At 37.9% G+C, this 19,950-nt stretch overlaps 1 protein-coding gene across 1 annotated transcript in view; it reads left to right on the top strand.

Annotated features, from left to right (window-relative positions):
* Positions 1-19,950, top strand: part of FMN2 (formin 2) — a 219,322-nt gene that overhangs the window by 108,167 nt on the left and 91,205 nt on the right. The window contains exon 9 of the mRNA XM_026649606.1: positions 14,525-14,586. Within this exon, the coding sequence (XP_026505391.1) occupies positions 14,525-14,586 (62 nt within the window). The remainder of the gene's footprint in view (positions 1-14,524; positions 14,587-19,950) is intronic.

The raw sequence follows: 19,950 nt of genomic DNA, 5'->3' as shown, positions 1-19,950 counted from the left end.
ATAGCAGAGTGTTTCACTGTGTTCCATATAGTTACTTTTGTAAATGCCATACACCAGTTTGATAGTGTATAAACATGATAGATGTGTAAAATAAAGAATAAAACACTATTCAAAAAGTATTGTTGCAGAAGGTTCAAGTATTCTCTGTTCATGAACTGAAATCATGGATGATAAGACTGCTATAATTAAATCTATCATGCCTATCTCCAAATACAAGGTACATGGAGAGAAACAGTCCACATTAATGTCAAGTATCAGAGGGGTAGCCATGTTAGTCTGGATCTGTAAAAAGCAACAGAGAGTCCTGAGGTACCTTAAAGACTAACAGATGTATTGGAGCATAAGCTTTCGTGGGTGACGGGACTCTTTGTTGCTTAGTCCACATTAATGTTTTTTAAAAAGTTTGTTAAAACAGGATTATTACTGAAACTGCAGTGAAGCATTGAATGAATGGTCTTTTCTTCCAGAAAAAATTAACTTCTGGAAAATTTAGTTTTTTATTAACTCATGTTTAATCACAAGGCTTGATTTATCTTAATATTGATTCCAAGTTGTCGCCGAGAATTGATTCTGAAACATTTCAAATCTTTTTTCCCCATACCAAATGCTATGCCCTTCTTGAGCAAGCTCACTTATTGAATCAGATCCTTTAATAGCTTCACCCTGCTGTGCTCTAGCTTTTGCTGAGTAAACACATAGTTTTATTACTGTAACCCTTGTCTTTTTTCCTCAGTCCCTCCCAACTCATCTGCAACCCTCTTTCTTGCATCATACCTGTTGGTAGATTGCAAACTCATAAGGGCAGGGACCCTGTCTTCTTATATTTGTTCAAAGAACTTCTTAGTACTTTTGGGTGCTGTGAAATTATAATTGATGATAGTAATAGAATATATGATAGTTGTTTTCCAGAAGGTGAGCACTAAAGACAAACCACATTAGAAGGGAAAGTAATGTGCTAAAATTGCCCGTATGTATCTGTAATACGATATCAAAATTCCTAATACATTTATACAATTAGTGTTTTTGTTTTTAAGGTGTATGGTAAATTTAAAGCAGTTCTAGAATCCCTGACTGACCACTTGTACTAGCAATAATGCTGACACCAAGGTCAAGCATGGAGTTGTAATTGACTGTTAGAAGCTTGTAATGAACTGGGCAAGGATTTTTGAGCCTTGGATGAAGGACATAAAGGACATAAAAGCCTATCTCAGGGACATTGTCTAAGTTGATGAGAGAATGGGTCTGGCCTATTTAACATCCCTAGTTCTTCCCTGAGCCTGGGTTCCTCCAGCCCAGAGTGCTACTATGGCTCCCTTGAAGTTGAGGAAAGGGGAAATTGTGCTGGAGCAGCAATTTTCCCTTAACCATTTTATTGGGACCACATGGGGTACACTACTTGGATACTTCATATAAGTTTTTCCATTAGTTGCCAGACCCCATCTTAGGACATGCCAGTCTCGATGTCTTTCCTATTTTGGAATTTACACTTAATTTTTTACAAAGCCTAAAAAACTTTTAATATTAAACCACTCAAAATCATTTCATATGTTTGTAATGAATTTGCAATAAATTATATTTTTAAACAATGAGGAAAATTATATAATTTTCTCATAACGCTGCAATCAGCACACAGACTAATCGCTGCCACATTGTATGTTTTGGGTGCGTTAGGGATTTTTTAAGGACACATCAGAGCGTCTAATTTTATAGGGAAGTTTTCTAAGAATTGTGACTTCAGGCGAACTTGTTTCTTCATTGTTTCAGCTGAAAGGCTGTGGTCTTTCTTTTAAGTTCAGTAACATGGAATTTCCAAAGAGAAAAGTGGAGGAAGGTTCTAATCTCCCAAATGGGAATTAATAAACTAGCACTATGGTCTGATTTGTGCACTTCACAGTCATTACAAGATTACTGGTCAGGAAGTAAAAGTATAACAGAAAAAAATATTTGCTAATAGCACTGGTAACATGCTGTAGTTAAGAAATGTCTCCTGTTTCCCCACGAGGAACTTTTCCCAATGTCCACACATGTACCAAAGCATTATTGAATCAGACTTGGGCAGTCAATACAGTCACAAAAGTGAAGAAGAGCTAATAAATATTTCCTCAAATAAGATCTGCCAGTGTCATTAAATCTTCCCTTTTCTGTAAAGTGGACAGAGTTGAGGGAATTAAGGTGTTTGCCACAACAGAGCATATGTGTGTGTTCTCACAATATACTAATAGGCCACTGTACCTCTCCCATTTAGAGATATTTGCTAAAAAAAGGAGCAGCTGAATACAACCATTTTAGCTGGGGATTGTGCTATCAGTGCACTGAAGCAGACTCTCTCTATCCCACCCCACCCAGGATAAATACAAGTGTATGTATTTTTGAAGGGTTTATAAAAACATGACAACAATGTGTACTGTCAAAAATTGCTGGCTGGTATTTTTTCTCAGGACATACAAAGTGGTTGGTTGTTGAATAAGGAGACGGATTGTGTGGTGGTTAGAGTGCTAACCAGGACCTGTGGGAGACCCAGGTTCACTTCCCTTCTCTCCAAAGACTTCCTGTGGGGCCCCTGGCAAGACCATTTTTCTCTCTGTGCCTCAACTCTGATCTATCAAATAGAGATAATAGCACTTCACTATCTCAATTTGGGCTGACAGCATAAATACAGTGAAAGACTGTGAGGAGCTCAAAGACTGTGATGATGTGTGCCATGTAAGTATCTAAGGTAGGTATATAAAATATTCGTTTAAACGAGACCTTAATTCAGCATTTAAAAATGGCTGACAAACAGAAGGAAAGTTTAGTCTCCGGTGAGCAGCTGTACTTCAACCACTTGTTATTTCAGAGACCAGTACAACTGGATGTTCAGAAGAATACAACATAAGGAAAGGGTTCCTTTTTCAAGAAGACTTTTTTTTTTTTTTTTTTTTTTGTTATAGAGGTTTTTAAAATGAGAGAGGGAAACATACAGTTATTTTGGTTACAATGTCTTAGAATTATGTTGTTCTGCACAGAGAATCACGGAAATGGCTCTGGAGTTCTCATGAGCCAGAGTCTTACATAAAGTGACTCCCATGCTCTGTGTGCCACTCTCACAACCAGATAAAGTGGGGAAATCAGGCTGATCAGCACTCTGCTAGCTCAGCCTGGTTTTAGGCAGATGATCAAACAGACCTGGTTGTGTTGATTACAAGAGGAGACATAGGACTGAAGACTCCAACTGTACATTTCCAAAAGCTAAAGATGGTGCTGCAATAATGTCAGTTTGGGGGGCTATAAAGTATGGAACAACCATCACTGTGTGTGGTGTACTCTTTTCCATTAGCTGGCTGTAGTTAAAGCTTCCTTATCATGGTGCCATCATGCTCCTGACATTTAGCTTGAAAGGCTGGGTTGGACCCAACAACAATGATCGGAATCATTCTGTGTTAATAGCATCTTTACCATAACCTAGGGATTCTTCCTGCACTAATTGGGTGATACCAGCAGCATACATTTCCAAGACATCCTTTGGGAGTCTGGAAGAAGCATTTACGAAATGTTTCCATCAACTATGTCACTTAATTTTTCAGTTGTTTTGACCTAGTCATGCTGCACCTCAAGGATACACAGTGTACTACATCATCACCTCAACGATGGCTAGGGCAAAGTGTTACTAAATCATCAGATTGAAAACTCCTGTATGCTTTGACTGCTCATTCAAGTTTTATAGTTCCAGCAGATGGCACTAGTGGACTATGCTGCTCCCTGCTGAAGAGTGTAGGCCGAAGTGTTGGGCTAGATACCACTCCTTTTGGAACACCATCATTGCACTGGGGAAATGATAGTGAGAGTATCTGGCAGTCCATATCTAAAGCGGTAATGAGGTTGGAAGTGCCTTTTTGTTTCTCTGCCCCTTGCAGCACCAGGTGGACAGAAACAATTCCTTGAAGGGGTCACCTTTTAGCTGGTAGCCACAAATTTCTTTTTTTCTTATTGCTCTTGGGACTTGATTATTCCACACTGAATTTCTAATCGTCACTGTGAATTTTAAGTGTTAAAATATTGAACTTTCTATGCCTATGCATCTGTTTGTTCTACTATTAAAATTATTGGTATCATCTAGGTGTTTTATATTTCGTGTAATGTTTAGATAGGTAAAGACAAGTTCATATCTTTTTAAGATTGAAATATTTGCACGAAAAATGGCATTTCAGAAACAGCCACCATTGGCCTACCTTTCTTGGCTTTCTTTTAAGTCAATGGTAAACTTCCATTAAAGTTGAGTGCTTTTGAAAATCCTACCCTTGAAGTTCTTAGGTCAGAATCCAGTTAAGATATTGAAATATATACACATTCTGAACCACATTAAAAAAATCTAGATGAAATATCCTATTCTGTTTTCAATACTAGGTTACCAGTTTTGTTGCAGTCAAAGCCCTTATCTACTTGAACCTTGAATCAACAATGCCATCTTTGTGGAAACACATTTCTTAGCATGTGAAGGAGTGGGGATTAAATCATAAAACCCTGTATGTCCCACAGCACAGCAATTTGAATTAGTAATGCCAAATCTTCTGTCATTTATATGACAAAATTTTTGGTATTTCCATAATCTTACCACACTTAGAACATGGACCAAATATCACATGATCACTATATCACTTTGCTAGCATCGGTGGTTGCCAGAAGCAGTAACTTCAAAATACTGGGTGAAAAGGCTCATGTGTTGAAATATGATAAAGTCGGGGGATTTTACACAGGCATGTAAAATACAAGGCTACATCTTAACTTTTTCCCTGCTGTGCCAAGTTTTTTGTTGGGAGTTGAAAGAATGAAGGTTTATGTTTAGTAAGATACCTTTTGGTGGTGTTGGGGGGTGGGACTTTACTTAATTTCTTATTATTTAATTTGTTTCTTCAAGGAAAACTTTTCCAGATGCCTTTTGTGTTCTTGATCAGCAAGATTTGCAGCTGGACCTGCAGTTTTGTAAAAGTACTTCTAAGCACTTGTGTAATTATTTACATTGGCTTCCAGATTGGTGGTGTTGCATATATTTATTAATGAACTGGAAGAGACGGGCAAAAAGGTGGCAAAATTTGAGGATAAAGCAAAATGTTTTAGATCAGTCAAAATTAGGGGAGACTGTGAGGATCTTCAAAGTGGAATAAAAAAGGTAGCCGAATAGGCAGATGAAATTCAATATTGATAAATTCATATATTTTTAAGGCCGGAAGAGGCCATCATAGTAATCCAGCCTGTCCTACTGGATAACACAGGCCATATAATTTCACCTAGTATTCCCTCCATCAGGCTCTCAGTTGCTGGTTGAACTAGAACATATATTGTAGAAAGATATGTGATCTTGATTTACAGTTCACAGGGAGTTTTGCGATTGACTTCAATGGAGCTAGGATGTCATACAAAGACTTTAGGTGATGAAGAATCCATCACATCTCTTGGTAAGTTGTTCCTTTGGTTGATCACCCTCTCTGTTTAAAGCTTGTGTATTTACTTCCAGTTTGAATATGATTAGCTCCAACTTAAAGCCATGAGCGCTTGTTATGCCTTTCCTAAATTGAATTCCTCTAGGTACTCACAGACTGTGATTAAGTCATCTCTTATCCTTCTCTTGGGTAAGTGAAATAGATTGAGCATCTTAAGTCTCTCGTGGTAAGGCAGGTTTTTCATACCTCAAATTATTATTATCGTTTTCTGAACTCTTTCCAATTTTACAACTTTATTCCAGTAATGGTGTTACTAACATCATATACAGAGGGAGCCACCTGCCTACTGCTACTCTGTAGGCCCTTGTTTTATCCATCCGTTCAAAGATTGTGCTAGCTCCCTTTAGGGTGACCAGACAGCAAATGTGAAAAATCGGGACGGGGTGGGGGTAATAGGAGACTATATAAGAAAAAGACCCAAAAATCGGGACTGTCCCTATAAAATCGGGACATCTGGTCACCCTATCTCCCTTTGCCAGCACCTTGGCCTAAGAGCACATGTTAACCTGACTATCCGCCATGGCTCCTAAGTCCTTTTCAGAGTCTCTGCTTTTCAGGATGCAGTGACCACCTAGAAATACTCCCATTTGATGATTCTCCATTAACCATTGAATTTTGAGATCTATCAGCTAGTTTTAATTCATTTAATATGTGCTACATTGACTTTTATAGTGCTATTTTTATTAGAATGTTGCTTGGTACTAAGTCTTTAGAAGTCTGAGCATATTGTCAACACAGTTATCTTTGTCAATCAAACTTGACAAAGTTTGACTATGAGAACCAAAGCCAGAGGGATTTAGTGGATAGGAAAATGGGATTTCTGGAGACTCTGGAGACCTGGGTTCTGTTTCTGGCTCTGTCACTGATCTGCTGTGACCTTGGGCAAGTTACTGCATTTTCTCTGTCTCTTTCATCTCCTACTCATTGTTTTTCTTGTCTTGTAAGCTCTTTGGGTCACAGGTTGTCTCCTCTATGCATATTGTAAAGTATTTGTCAAAGTGAGGACCTGATCTTTTTTGGGTATGCTAGGCACTACTGTAATACAAATAATAATGTGAAATTCAATGCAAAGAAAAGGCAACATTTTAAAAATAGAAAAGGTAATACATATTATGAAGATGAATAATTAGCCTGTATAACTTTCTGCCATGATATATCACTGAGACAGAACTGAAATGTAAATAGTAATGAGAGAAGCAGACCCCACAGCAAACCAAAACCTACATTTGGGGAGGGTTGTAAACTCTCTCCTGCTTCAGGGCAGAGAATCACTGACTGGTGGCAGTTAGGAAAAATATCTCCCATATTGGCAGGTTATTCCTACACTTTCCACTGAGCCATTTGGTTCCGGGCATTATTATAGCCTGGATACTGGACTAGGCACACAACAGGATTGTGACTGTTACTGAACGGGCTGATGAGAAAGGGTGAGTAGAAGCCAGAGTGGATTTTGGCCAAGTGGATAAGTGTGGTGTGAGGATGCTCAGGCCCATACCCAGTGCTATTCCTTACACAGTCTGAGAGATGGTGTGCATGAGGTGCAGAATCCCAATGCATAGATTCTCCTCAGCTTGAGTCACTTATGCAGTTGAATTGTTCTGTATCTCTCTCTATAGCATGCTTACGTATACAGTTTATCTAAAGAACATATTCATGGTATGGTAACAAAGATTTATTGGCACATTACTAATGAATAACAATGCCATGAGGAATTTATACAGGTCATCCAAAATGAATGCTTGTACCAGGCTAGACCATCTTGTAGTTTGCATTTGTCACAAGGTATTAAAAACCTATTTCAGTGGAGTTTTTAAAAATGTAATTGAGACTGTTTTTCATCTTTCCACCAGAAAAGGCAGGTCTGTTAGTCACCTCTGGTCCCACTCTTCGGGAAGCACAGAGAGCCATGAAAACCTGCTTATAAAAATAATCTTATGTATGCATAAAAATTTCACCTAAAAATCCCTAACTAAATCTGTCCCTCTTTCAGACATGCAGAAACTAGAGAGGGTTACTTGTGCTCTCTCTGTGCTAAGATTTAGATACCATTTCAAGGGTAGGGGGAGGTTGGGAAGGATAATAATCCTTTCTTAGTTTATTCAAAATCCTGCCTCCTACCAATCAGTGTTCTGCTTCAAATTCTATCCCCAAAGACCAGCCTCCAGCAGGTTCATTGAGACTATTGGCTTAGCCACACATACTAATTTTAAATAAGTATAATCTGGTAACATGCCAATATTTTTTTACCCTCCTATATCCCACACCCAAGATTCTGTCACCTGCCAAACTCAAAGAAATCTTATCTAAACAATTAAGATAAGCAATGAAGTGCTCTGTATGGTCAAATCAGCAAACCTTTCAAAAACAGAACTGAAATACAATCTCTCTTGATTAAACAGTCTACAATGGCAATCATGTTTGTATTTAAACATTTTATTCTGAAAGGATTACAGCGTTAGTCTCCTTTTTTTTTTCTTGCCTAGACAAGAAGGCGACATACTGAGTCAAACAAAATGTATTTGTTCTCAAAGAATTGAACTTACACACATTTTATAAACACATGGTATAGGTGTATGGAGTTAGACTGACTTAATCAGTAACTGCTGTCCTTAAACTTGCATAACCATATTTACTTGAGATGTCTGTAGCAGAGCTGGTTTTTAGCAATACCTTTCTTTTATATCACAATAAAACCCCCATATTAATACAATTCTAGGGTTTCAGATTAGAACCCAAACCCGGGAAATGAAAAGCTAAGGTCAAAGGCTGTAACAATCTTAACCAATCCACACTATAGAAGAATGAATAGTAAAAACTAAGGATGAAATGCCCTTTCATCATAAAGTCCCTTTTTCAGTTGCTCACATTTCTCAAATTAATATTTTTTTGTTTGAAATTTTCCATGGTTAGTGACTTCCCAGATACATGTGATTGGTTGGATGTTTCTAAAGCAATTTTTTTTGAATTTTGAGTGTTTTAAAAACAAAAACGAATATCACCTAATTTCCTACCACATTCAAGTTGGGGATTTTATGCACCGTTCTTGTTTCTTATTGAGAATAAGATCCAAATGAATCACTGCAACAATAAAGTGATATGCATACAATTCTAAGTGAGGATTATTCTCACCTCTGTGTATTATTTGTATCAGAAATCCAATCCACATTACAAATTCATGTAGTAAAAAGAAAGCCCTTTCCCCAAATGGCTTACAGTTTTGTTTAATGACCGTAAGTATCAGGTGTGTGCAAAAAACAAACACATGGGTAGTAATATGAGAATGTTTTTATGTATTTTAACTCTGCATGGTGTAACTCCTCATCTGCTTAGCTGTTATCAATCGTCATTGTTCTGCAAGTAGCACAAGTACATGTACCTGTGCTGTGAACTCTTTTCTTCCCCTGTTTATTTAGCACTCAGAGTTCCTAAAAGTTGCAAATCATATGCAATAGGCCAATGTGTGACACTTGACAGCCCATGCTGTGAAACACAGCAACAAGCAACATAGTTTTCAAAACTACTTATTCTTCAGGGAGTGACCAATGCAATAATTTACCCTAAGGGCTACTATTTCCATGTTAGTTTAGTTCAGCTCTTGGGTTTATCTTGCCAGTGGCTTGATGTTGCATCAAGTCATAGCTTTCTTTCTTTCTTTCTTTTTTTTAATAGCAGCAAAGGGGGCTGCTGCATTCTGTTTGACCTTCCTTTTGGATTTGCTTGGCTCTTGATTTGTCTCTATCCATGCTTAGATTCTTGAGTTTGCAGTGTGTGGATATCCTTGCAGTTTTTTCTAAAGACATCCATTAACTGAGGACTTCTATTCAGAGTTCCTATTTCCCATCTCTGCTGAGGAAACAGTTTTACTTCTCTCTTACTTGTAACTCTGGGAGGTCTTTGGTATATCGATCATCGTACCCTGTTGCTGTTTTGTGGGGTTTTTTTTCCTCTTTGGTTTGTAAACATTCCACTGCTTCAGTTTTTTGCAATAAGCTAGGTATAGATGTTAAAGTATATCTAACAATGCACTGGGCTGTTTTATTTATTTTTTGCTATTTAAGATTGCCTTGCCATATACTTTTATTATTCTTTGAGTAGATTATTTTTTGACAGCCAACTCAGTATTGCCATTGGAATAACTATTGTAGGGAGAGGAAATGGTGTGCCAAATATTAGCAAATGTAATCGTCTATAAAAGTCAATGATAAAGTCTAAATGAAGTGCTTTGACTTTATTGAAACAAAGCATTTTTATAAGATCATATTGATATTTCATATTGCAGGAACTTTAAAACTTTCAATTGTCTGTTATGATTTGGGATGAAAGAGAACTTCACAATGTTAGAATTTCGTGCAAAATCCAAGTTTTGACCAGTTTTTCAAAAATCTCTTTCGCTGACAAATTATGCAAGTTAGTTGCTGGTGACTTTAGATCCAGCTTCACAAAATAAGCAGTGTTAATTGTTGCAGCAAGTCTTTGTCCGGCTGTTTGTTCACACACTTTGTAGTCCTTGCTTTGAAAATGGTACACAGTTGGCTTGCTTGATGTTTTCAATTAATGTATTCATTTGCATTATTTATTTTACTATTACTCTCATGTAATGCATAAATAGAACCCCTTCCATTATAATACAGACTGTGCAAACATTCAGAAAGTCATGGTCCCTGCCCCAAAGATCTTACACTTTGTTACATGGAGGTTTTTAATTGGATTGTGACAAATAATAAGAGGGACTGAAGGGTGGGAGGATAGTAAGATCATACAGTTTTGCAGTGTATCTGTGTGCATGCTTGGTGGCTCTGAATCATGTAAAAAATTTTCAATAATGTCATATATCCCCAACTGCTTCTCAACCTAGCTGTCATTAATAATTGATTCATATAGATCTCATGGTGACAATGGGTCTTGAGAACATGAACAAGAAGGCTTACAGATTCATTTAGGGAGTATGAGCCATGCATAAAGGGCAGTATGGAAAGAGACACTGAGACCTTTGTAGAATCAGAGAAGTTAGCATTCAAAGCTGGCAACATTGGCAGAGTAGTGGAGATGGGTAAGAAAAAGAGACCAGATTGTATAAGCAGAGAGAGACAGAGTTGTGTAGGACCTTGAGGTTGAGAATAGGAAAGAGGAAGGATGATTCTATAGTTTGGGGATTAGCCTAGGACTTGGAAAACATGGGTTGAGTTCTGGCTATGCCACAGACTTAATGTGTGACCTTGGGCAAGTCACTTAGCCTCTTTCTGCCTCAGATCCTCATGTGTAAAATATTACTTTTCTATCTCACAGGAATGTTGAGGATACATACATTAAAGATTGTGAGGTGCTCAGATACTATGGCAATTGTTGCCATGTAAGTACCTTAGGTACATAGATGGGACTAGAAACTTTATTTTGATGGAAAACAAATAACCATTGGATGAAAAGGGCAGGGTGCGTGGTTACATCAGAGTGATGCATCGGGGAGATGTCATTGACTGCTGTGCGTTGAATGGATAGAAGAGTCATGGAATCGGTTTCACGGAGGATAGTGAAGCGGATTTTGAAATAGTCAAGACAGGAGATGATTTTTAGGGGGAGGGGTGTTTCTTTTGTGATTGTAACGACTTATTAAAAATACTCTGCATGATTTGATTTTCCCCTGACCCCAACCCAAGATTTGTTTGCTGGGACAGTCAGATATCATTGTGGAACTGAGCACCATAGTGTCCATGGACTATAGCATCCCTGTGAGGGATGCCCAAAGCCCGACACACTAGAACTGTAGTTCATCTCAGTCAGGCCCTCCCCAGCCACCCAGGAGGAGTTGGTGTTTGTCTGTGTTTTCACTACTGAGTTGACCATCATATATGGGATTTGGGGGTGCTTTATCTTGCAATTCTAGATGTTAGAATCATAGAATATTAGGGTTGGAAGAGACCTCAGGAGGTCATCTAGACCAACCGCCTGCTCAAAGCAGGTAATGTTGGGTAATGGAGCTAGATGCTCAACTACAGTAGTTCTTGTTTATATGATTATCTGAGTTCATAAATAGAGAATAGTATTGTTGAGGGGACATGAGGTGTTTTTAATGATCCTCTTACATTATTCAATTTATAATCTTATTTCCTGAAAAAAACATATTTTTATGTTGAAAAAATCCTAGTGGGATTTTATAGAGTGATCAGTATATATGTGCATGTAGGTACTGTATATTTAGTTTTGTCATTTTCTTTGGAGTGAGATATATATGTCAAAGAAAATGACAAAACTAAATATACAGTACCTACATGCACATATATACTGATCACTCTATAAAATCCCACTAGGATTTTTTCAACATAAAAATATGTTTTTTTCAGGAAATAAGATTATAAATTGAATAATGTAAGAGGATCATTAAAAACACCTCATGTCCCCTCAACAATACTATTCTCTATTTATGAACTCAAATATATATATCTCACTCACGCGCTAGGAGCTAAGTTCTTTAAATCCTTGTCTGTAGTCCTCTGAGACTGATTTGTTTTAAGCGGCTCCCTGAAATATGCACGCTCTTCTGCATACCTGTTTTGTTGAAAGTACACAGACCTGGCACCATTGTGTTTGCCAGGCATTCTCTTATCTCAGGCAAGCATTCAAACAAAAGTGTTCTATTGCTCTCTAAGTAATCCATGGGTGATCTTAACATTGTGGAAGAAGTCAGAACAGGAACTTGTGCCATATTTCTTAGTTCAGAAGCAGACAGTCTCTGAGGCGGGGGCGGGGGTAGTGGAAGATAACCATTGAGTCAAAGTGAATGACTAAAGGTTGTGGTGTTTGCGTACAATATAAATACACTAACTTGTAAAAGCAAAAATCAGATACGCAGTTAAATGTAGGTCTATAATACACCTTGGTTTGGGTTGTGTGTGTGTGTGTGTGTGTGTGTGTATATATATAAAAACCCCACTGGTGTACAAGCTCAAACAATGTGTAGAAATCTCTACACTGCAGAATCTGAACACATTTTTTTTCTTTTTATTGATTTTTAATCCTTGATTCACCAAGATACTTCAGCACATGCACATCTTTCAACATGTTAACAGTCCTATTGACGCCAATAGGATTATTTATATGCTTAAAGACATGTATGTGCTTAAATACCTTGCTGAAATGTTGCGTTAGAGTGCCTGTTGTAACACTTTGTCACTTACATTTTTAATTCTGTGAATAAATATCACAATGTGGAGTGTTAAACAAGAACAAGTATCCCCAAGGAATGTTTGCCACCCTGTCATCAGCTGATTTACAGGTGTATTTAAGTTTCAGCTGTTAAATATGTATTTCCTTGTTTTGCTAGTTTAAATTAGCTCTTTAATGTATTTGACATTTTAAAAAGTTCTTAAATGAAAAGGGAAAATATTGGCATTCAGCTCAATTTTACCATTATTTTGTGTAAAATTCTTAATATATTTTCACATCTTTCACTACCCTCTATAGTACTACATTTTGCATTAAATTTGGGCTTCTAAAACATTTTAGATGGTGGGTACTTGGCAGGTAGAGTAGGAGGGGCAAGGAAACATGTATGTAGAAAATATTATATTTGATACGGAAAAAGAGAAAAGATATTTTTTTTTATTTGGAAAGTTAGCACATTTCCAAATAAGTTCCCATTCTTTTCATCTGCTAAAACTCTGTCCATACATATGCACTGGACCCTGCTCGGTTTAATCAAGATCAATCTTTCTTTATTTATATATTCTTTTATTATACTGTAACTAAAATTAAGTTCCAGACCTGTAAGGGGAAAATGTGAAGAGTCCCAGACACTAAGTGGTATCACTGAATGCTTTAGAGCAATGAGAAACAAATGAGTTTGAATTATATTGTCTGTAATCTTGAGGTGTATACACAGAATCACTTAGTGACAGTCAAGGACACTGATTTATAGAGGATCAAGCAATCAGATACTGGGATTCCATCACTGATCACCAGCCTGATCTCTAGAGTAGTTTTGTCCCAGGGTTATTCTGGCTAGCAGACAGATATGTATACAAGGGGAAAAAATCACATACAAAAAAACCAGTCAAATAAAGGGCAAAGTGGCAAAAGATAAAATATTGTAGTAAAAGTATTTATTATTACAAGAATCCCTGATGCATAATATTCAGAATAGTGTGTGTGTGTGTGTGTGTGTGTGTGTGTGTGTGTGTGAAACAAAATTTACTTTGCTTTCCAATGACATGGATTGTAAGCTTGTAAAAATAAAAAATGCAGTTTACTGGGTTTTAAATAATTGTATATTAATAATTTTATATTCATATTAATTTGGAATGATTCTTCGCTGACCAGCATAAATATGAAATATGCCTAGTACCTTTACTTCCACTTCATAGTTTTTCCAGTGATCACAGCAAATCAATGCCCCTGTTTATCATATTTTTTTTCAAAGGTCAGGTGGATCTGAAATTGCTCTCTGTGTGCAGTTAAGTCAGATTTTTGACATTGAAAAGGTACAGTATGTATGTGGCACCAGCATTGGTTGGGAACAGGAAAGGCATATTTTGTATCTGTACTAAACCTGTCGGCTTAGTGTATAGAAGATTTGACCCTTGTCAGGTGTCTTGAAGTTAACTGGCTGATTTGTGGATTAACCAATTTAAGTCTGAAACCAACCAGTGACAGGAATGAGCTGTGTGTGTGTGTGTGTGTGTGTGTGTGTGTGTGTGTGTGTGGAGTGGGGGGGGACAGATTTACAAATTTCTATAATGCTTTCAGTCAGACCATGAAAGTCTGATGTGAAGCTTATCTCTGATCTTTGGCTTTGGCCATACTCATGGGATCGTGTGTGTGTGTGTTGGGGGAGGGGGTGGATTCTTTAACACTTGTCACCTGGCTCTACCAGGTTCCTAGGCCATGGTCTTAGAAACGGCACTATTCAAGGCATTAATAAAGTTAAAACCCTTAAGCTGTATGACCAGTGGGGTCATAAAAGCTATTGCTGGGTATTGTGTTCAATGTGTCTTTCACTGCTGGATTATCATCTTGACAACTAATTCTTTTTCACGTTTGTCTTTTTTTCACAGCTGTTGTGAACTTGGACAACTCTGTGGTTGACCTAGAGACCCTTCAAGCCCTCTATGAGAATGTGAGTAATTGGAGGAGGCATAGATACATAGCATACTGTAGTTTCATGTGAAGGTAGTTTTGGTTTGCAACAGGAACAACTCATTACTAAGCTGCACAAATGTATCCTCTCTTAAGGAAAGTTTTATTTTGTCAAATCTAAATGAAAATTAGGATAAACAGTTGCCCTTTTTTAAATGTCAATCCATTTTGTAATGTGCATTTATTTTTCAAGTTAAGGATTTCATTTATATTCAAATATATAATTTCTGCCTTTTAATAAACTTGATACTATATTTGACAGGAATAAACATAAAACTGTTTTTAATAAATATTTATTCCTGTTCTACACCTAAAACTTTTTTGAATACTATATTTCATGGTTTTTCACTTTCACAGGAAGTATTGTTTAGTTACTTTAAAGGAAAGGATCATGGAGAGCTGTAAAACTTAGTATAGTATACTGAGATCCATAACCATGAGATACTAAATAATTTGAGAGATTGTATGAAAACTATGCAAGATCAGAGATTTAAGAATAAACCAGGGTATACTCTAAAGCATCCTGGTCCCAGCATTATTCTGTCTGCAAAGACAGAAACAGTAGAATCCAGCAGAGCATTTCTGACTTCCACTGCTGCAAAGAGAGATGGAGGGCCACTCATCCCTAGAAGATGCTAACATCCGTATTACCAGAGCAAGGCCTCCAAATTCCCAGAGAGAGCGCAAACAGGCCTTCTGGTTACCCTCAATAGATCCTGGAGGTCTGAAGGCATAAATCATTAAATAGGGGAAATATTCTTGGTATTCCTGGCCAATATATGCAGTTACTTTGTTTTTCCCTTAACTTATGATTTTTGAAATCATTTTTAAAACTTGTAGTCCTTTGTCTTTTAAGCATAAGTGGGCTGGACCATGCCCATTTATGAAGAACCTGTGGGGAGGGTCAGGAAATTGTTTCAGCTTGTGGTGTTTCCCTGAAATCATCTATCTGGCGGGATGAAGTTACATTAAGTTTTTAAGAGCAGGGTAGACAAACACCTGTCAGGAATGGTATAGATAATAAGTTCTGCCGCAAGTGCAGGGGACTGGACTGGATGACCTCTCAAGGTCCTTTCCAGTTCTATGACTCTCTGATTAAGTATGGATGGGGTTTCCATACAGAGTGGACAAGAGATCTGACTCCCCTTGAGGAAGGTATGGAGATATGTGGGCATCTACAGAGGCCTTTTTCTGTTTTGCTACTCTTTTTGCCAGTGCTTAATTTGTAATGAAAGAGGTGCTGGGGTTCAAGCAATTAGGTGCCAGGGCTTAAGCAATGTTTTTACTTTCATAACTGATGTGGCAAGCCTAGAGGTGCCAGGGTAATGAACTGCCAACCCTAGAGGTGTAAGCACTGGTTCTTACCCCTTCCATTCCCCAATGATAGCATGATTGTCACAGGAGCTATATTGCCAAAGATATGTTCTATCTTAGGTATTTATGTGGACCCCGTTACCATAGTATCTGAGCACCTTACAATCTTTAATCCACACAACAAACCTGTGAGATAGGGAGATACTATTATAGAGGGCAACTGAGACACAGAGAGACTTGCCCAAGGTCACATAAGAAGACTGTGGCAGAATAGAAATTGAGCCCAGGTCGCCCATGTCCTAGGCTAGTGCCGTAACACTGGACCATCCTTCCCGTCGTCGTCATCCTTTCTGTCTCTGCCCTAGCCCAACACAGACTGCCTTCTTGCTCCATCCTTACAGAGCAGGAACCAAACAAAATAAAGGGCAGAATCTAGTAATGCAGAGAAACCCTCATAGACTTTGAGGCCAGAAGGAACCATCATGATCATCTAGTTTGACCTCCTGTACATTGCAGGCTATAGAATCTCATCCATCCACTGCTGCAATAGGCCCATAAACTCTGGCTGAATTACAGCAGTCCTCAACTCTTGATATAAAGATTTCAAGCTACAGAGAATCCACCATTTACTCTAATTCAAATTGGCAAGTGCCCCATGCTGCAGAGGAAGGCAAAACAAAAACAGGGTCTCTGCCAACACTGTAGGTTTGCAGGGAGAATGGTGCTGAAGACACCTGTTTTTTCGTAGCTCAGTCTCATCTCTGCTCTGTCACACCTGGCTTTTCTCACAGAGACAGCATGCAGGGGTTTTCACAGAGTCAGAATGAAGGAGGGTGATGTTGTTTTGTCATCCCATGAAATAATTTTGGTTATTTCAGTTTTCTGCCTTTCAAAAATGTTCTTTCTCTTAGAGGGTGAAATGATAATAGATAAATATCCAGTACCCTGTCATTTCAGAGAAAAAACATCAATTATATGCTGCCAAAATTTTAACAAAGTGTGTACCCTTCAATGTTCGCGTTCATTCAGTCATATATAGGATGTTTTTTCTATGCCAAATATTATTCCCTCCAGCAAAATCCATCATTCTAGTATTCTTCTTTCCCTCTCACCCACAAAAAATGCATCATTTCCATGATCTTTCCCTCCTTCTTAATCTAATTATTCTTCCATCAACTTATTCTCCATCTACTTATTCCATCTAGTTATTCTCCATTCAACTTTCCATGCTTCCAACTCCCCAGCACCTCATTGAGGTGGTTCTTGTTAGCTTCTCTACCAGGTAACTGTTCCTTACGCATGATGATGACAGGCAAATTGTCCTGTAGCTTCTGGCTTTGAGTGGCTGGTCATGGGAAAGGTGGATGTCCTACAGTCTCTAGCTGTAGTTGTCCTACTGGGTCCTCTCTGTTGCTGGACTAGGGAGTTCCAGGTTCTCACCTGCTTACTGGCTCTGGCAGTAGAAGAGAGGTGGACACTCTCTCAATGTAGCAGCCACTTGGCCTGCCTCCTTCCCTCCTCATCCTCATGAACTGCTGGAGTGGTTGAAAAATGGGTGGGTGTGATTTTTAGTGGTGCTGGGGAGCAGAGGAGGAGACACGGGAGACAGCAAGGTGAGAGGTTGGGGGATAAAACCATGGTGTGGCAGCAGTCTGAATAAGAAGCAGACAGTTCAGCCTCAGGTGGCTACACATTTTAAGAAACAGAGCCTGCTATTATTTCTAGTGAGCTCCCACTCCTAACAAAACGAACTCCCACCCACCATGATCACACCACTGTGTACCATTGATGGGTCTTTGGCATTCATCCCAAAATTTAACTGACTACTTTTATATAAAGTAAGATTAAGATTATATGTGTGTCTCTTTCACTGCTTTATATCAGGTTATGTTTTCAAGTCTGTCTTCACAAACAAAGGGGCTAGAAACATTTTTACTGAAACCTAAGGATTTCTCCATCTGACTAAAGGTCAGCCCTGCTAACAAGGGACTCATACCAGTCCCTTAAAGCTCATCTGCGAAACACTATATTGGTTACCCTTAATCTTTTGAATTGGCTTACATAACAGAATAAAATTATGGCAGTATGCCTTTGATATTTTCTATACCTGATACAGGGAATACCTAGGGAACAGTGCAGCCACTGGGGGAATGTTATATATTTATTTCAAGCACAACTGGATATTTGAGAGTGACTGCAGTACATTGCTCAAGTTGAGAAATAAGATGTGTATTAAGATATCTCAGGTGTATACTAGCTAATGTTGGAAATGGGGAAGGGAATAGGTATTTTTTGAGGCAGTGTGGTCTAGTGTACGGGCTTTAGACTGAGACCCAAGAAACCTGGATTTAAATCTGGGCCCCACCAGTGACCTGTTGTGTGACCTGGGGCAAGCCACTTCACTTCTCTATGCTTCCCATCTTTTTTCTGTTTTGTCTATTTAGATTGTAAGCTTTTTGGCACCTGGACTGTCCCTTACTATACAGTACTTTTGTACAGCACCTAGTAAAATGGGGGGCTGACCTCTGCTGGGGACAGTAGGTAGCATTGTAATACAAACAGTAATTTTAGGCGTCTGGTGGTACTAGACTAGTTGAGAGTTTGAATTTCTCTATTTCTTAGCTACACTCTGTATCTTCTTGATGTTTTTTTTAAAAAAAGAGTAGTTAACTTACGTGCCTCCTTCCCTTACTTTGCACACACTAAATTAATTCTCAGTTCTGAAGATTTTTTTTTTTTTTGCTAGATAGTTAAATATCGCTGTGCTAGTCCTCAGCCATTCTATTTGATCTCTGTGAAACATATGGGAGCATTTGTTTTACAATCTTTCTTCAGAATGTAATTTTTCCTGATTGCATATGTTTGGCATGCTGCTTTCCCTTCTAGATGTGAATGAAGTTTGGGCAGTCTCCAGATCTAAACACACCCTAATTTCAAAAACCACAGTCCTGAGGGCTCAATTCCTGTTTACTGAGGAATTAAAGCTTTCTTAAACCCACATAGTTACTAAATACATCTTTACTGATTTTTTTAAATGAAAAAAGCCCTGTATAGTTTTTTTAGGATTATTAACCAGTTTTGCAGTTAGATGGTAAAGTCTTTATTAGTGGATCACTGTATAGTATCTACACTTTGTTAAACTGTTGTATAGTTTCTTGTGAAGTGCTTTGAGATCTACTGATGAGAAGCGCTATATATGAGCTAGGTGACATTACAGTATAACCTCAGAGTTACGAACACGAGAGTTACGAACTGACCATTCAAACACACCTTCTTTGGAACCAGAAGTACATAATCCGGCAGCAACAGAAACAAAGAAAACAACAACAACAAAAAAGCAAAAACACTACAGTACTGTGCTAAATGTAAATTACTAAAAAAAAAGGGAAAGCCTTTTTCTTCTGCATAGTAAAGTTTTAAAGCTATATTAAGTCAATGTGCAGTTGTAAACTTTTGAAAGAACAACCATAATGTTTTGTTCAGAGTAACCAACATTTCAGGTATGAACAACCTCCATTCCCCATGTGTTCGTAACTCTGAGGGTCTACTGTATTATTATATTGGGGAGGGGATTCTATTTCATATTTATTAACATGTTTTCAACAGAAAGTGTCTATCAAAAGGGCTCCAACTGTCAGTGATATTTCCACATTCATCTTAGTTTAACTTACTATAAAAACAATTTTGTTTGTCAGAATCTATTTCTTAAAAACATAATTCCAAATTTAAAACATGATACATAAATAATAGCTCAAGATAAGCCAACAGTTTCATTAAGAAGGCAGTTTAGCTCACACACACACAGTCCCCCAATTAAGATAAATCATGTGTGGCAGAAAGAATCTGAGATCTCTAAGTTTTACTTCTCAAGGTTTGTGTTTCACTTACAATCTTATAGCACTTCAGTATTCTTTTCCTAGCACATTAGTTATCATAACATGAACTTTGATTTGAGAAGAGGGTTCTGTAGATGTCAAATGAAACAGAATCCTTAAATATTTTTACCTTGCTGCTTTTGTGAAATGAATTG

This window comes from Terrapene carolina, unplaced genomic scaffold (assembly GCF_002925995.2).
Source record: "Terrapene carolina triunguis isolate 2854851 unplaced genomic scaffold, T_m_triunguis-2.0 Scaffold85, whole genome shotgun sequence".
Classification (NCBI taxonomy): domain Eukaryota; kingdom Metazoa; phylum Chordata; order Testudines; family Emydidae; genus Terrapene; species Terrapene triunguis.
This window is presented reverse-complemented; position numbering and strand designations above follow the sequence as displayed.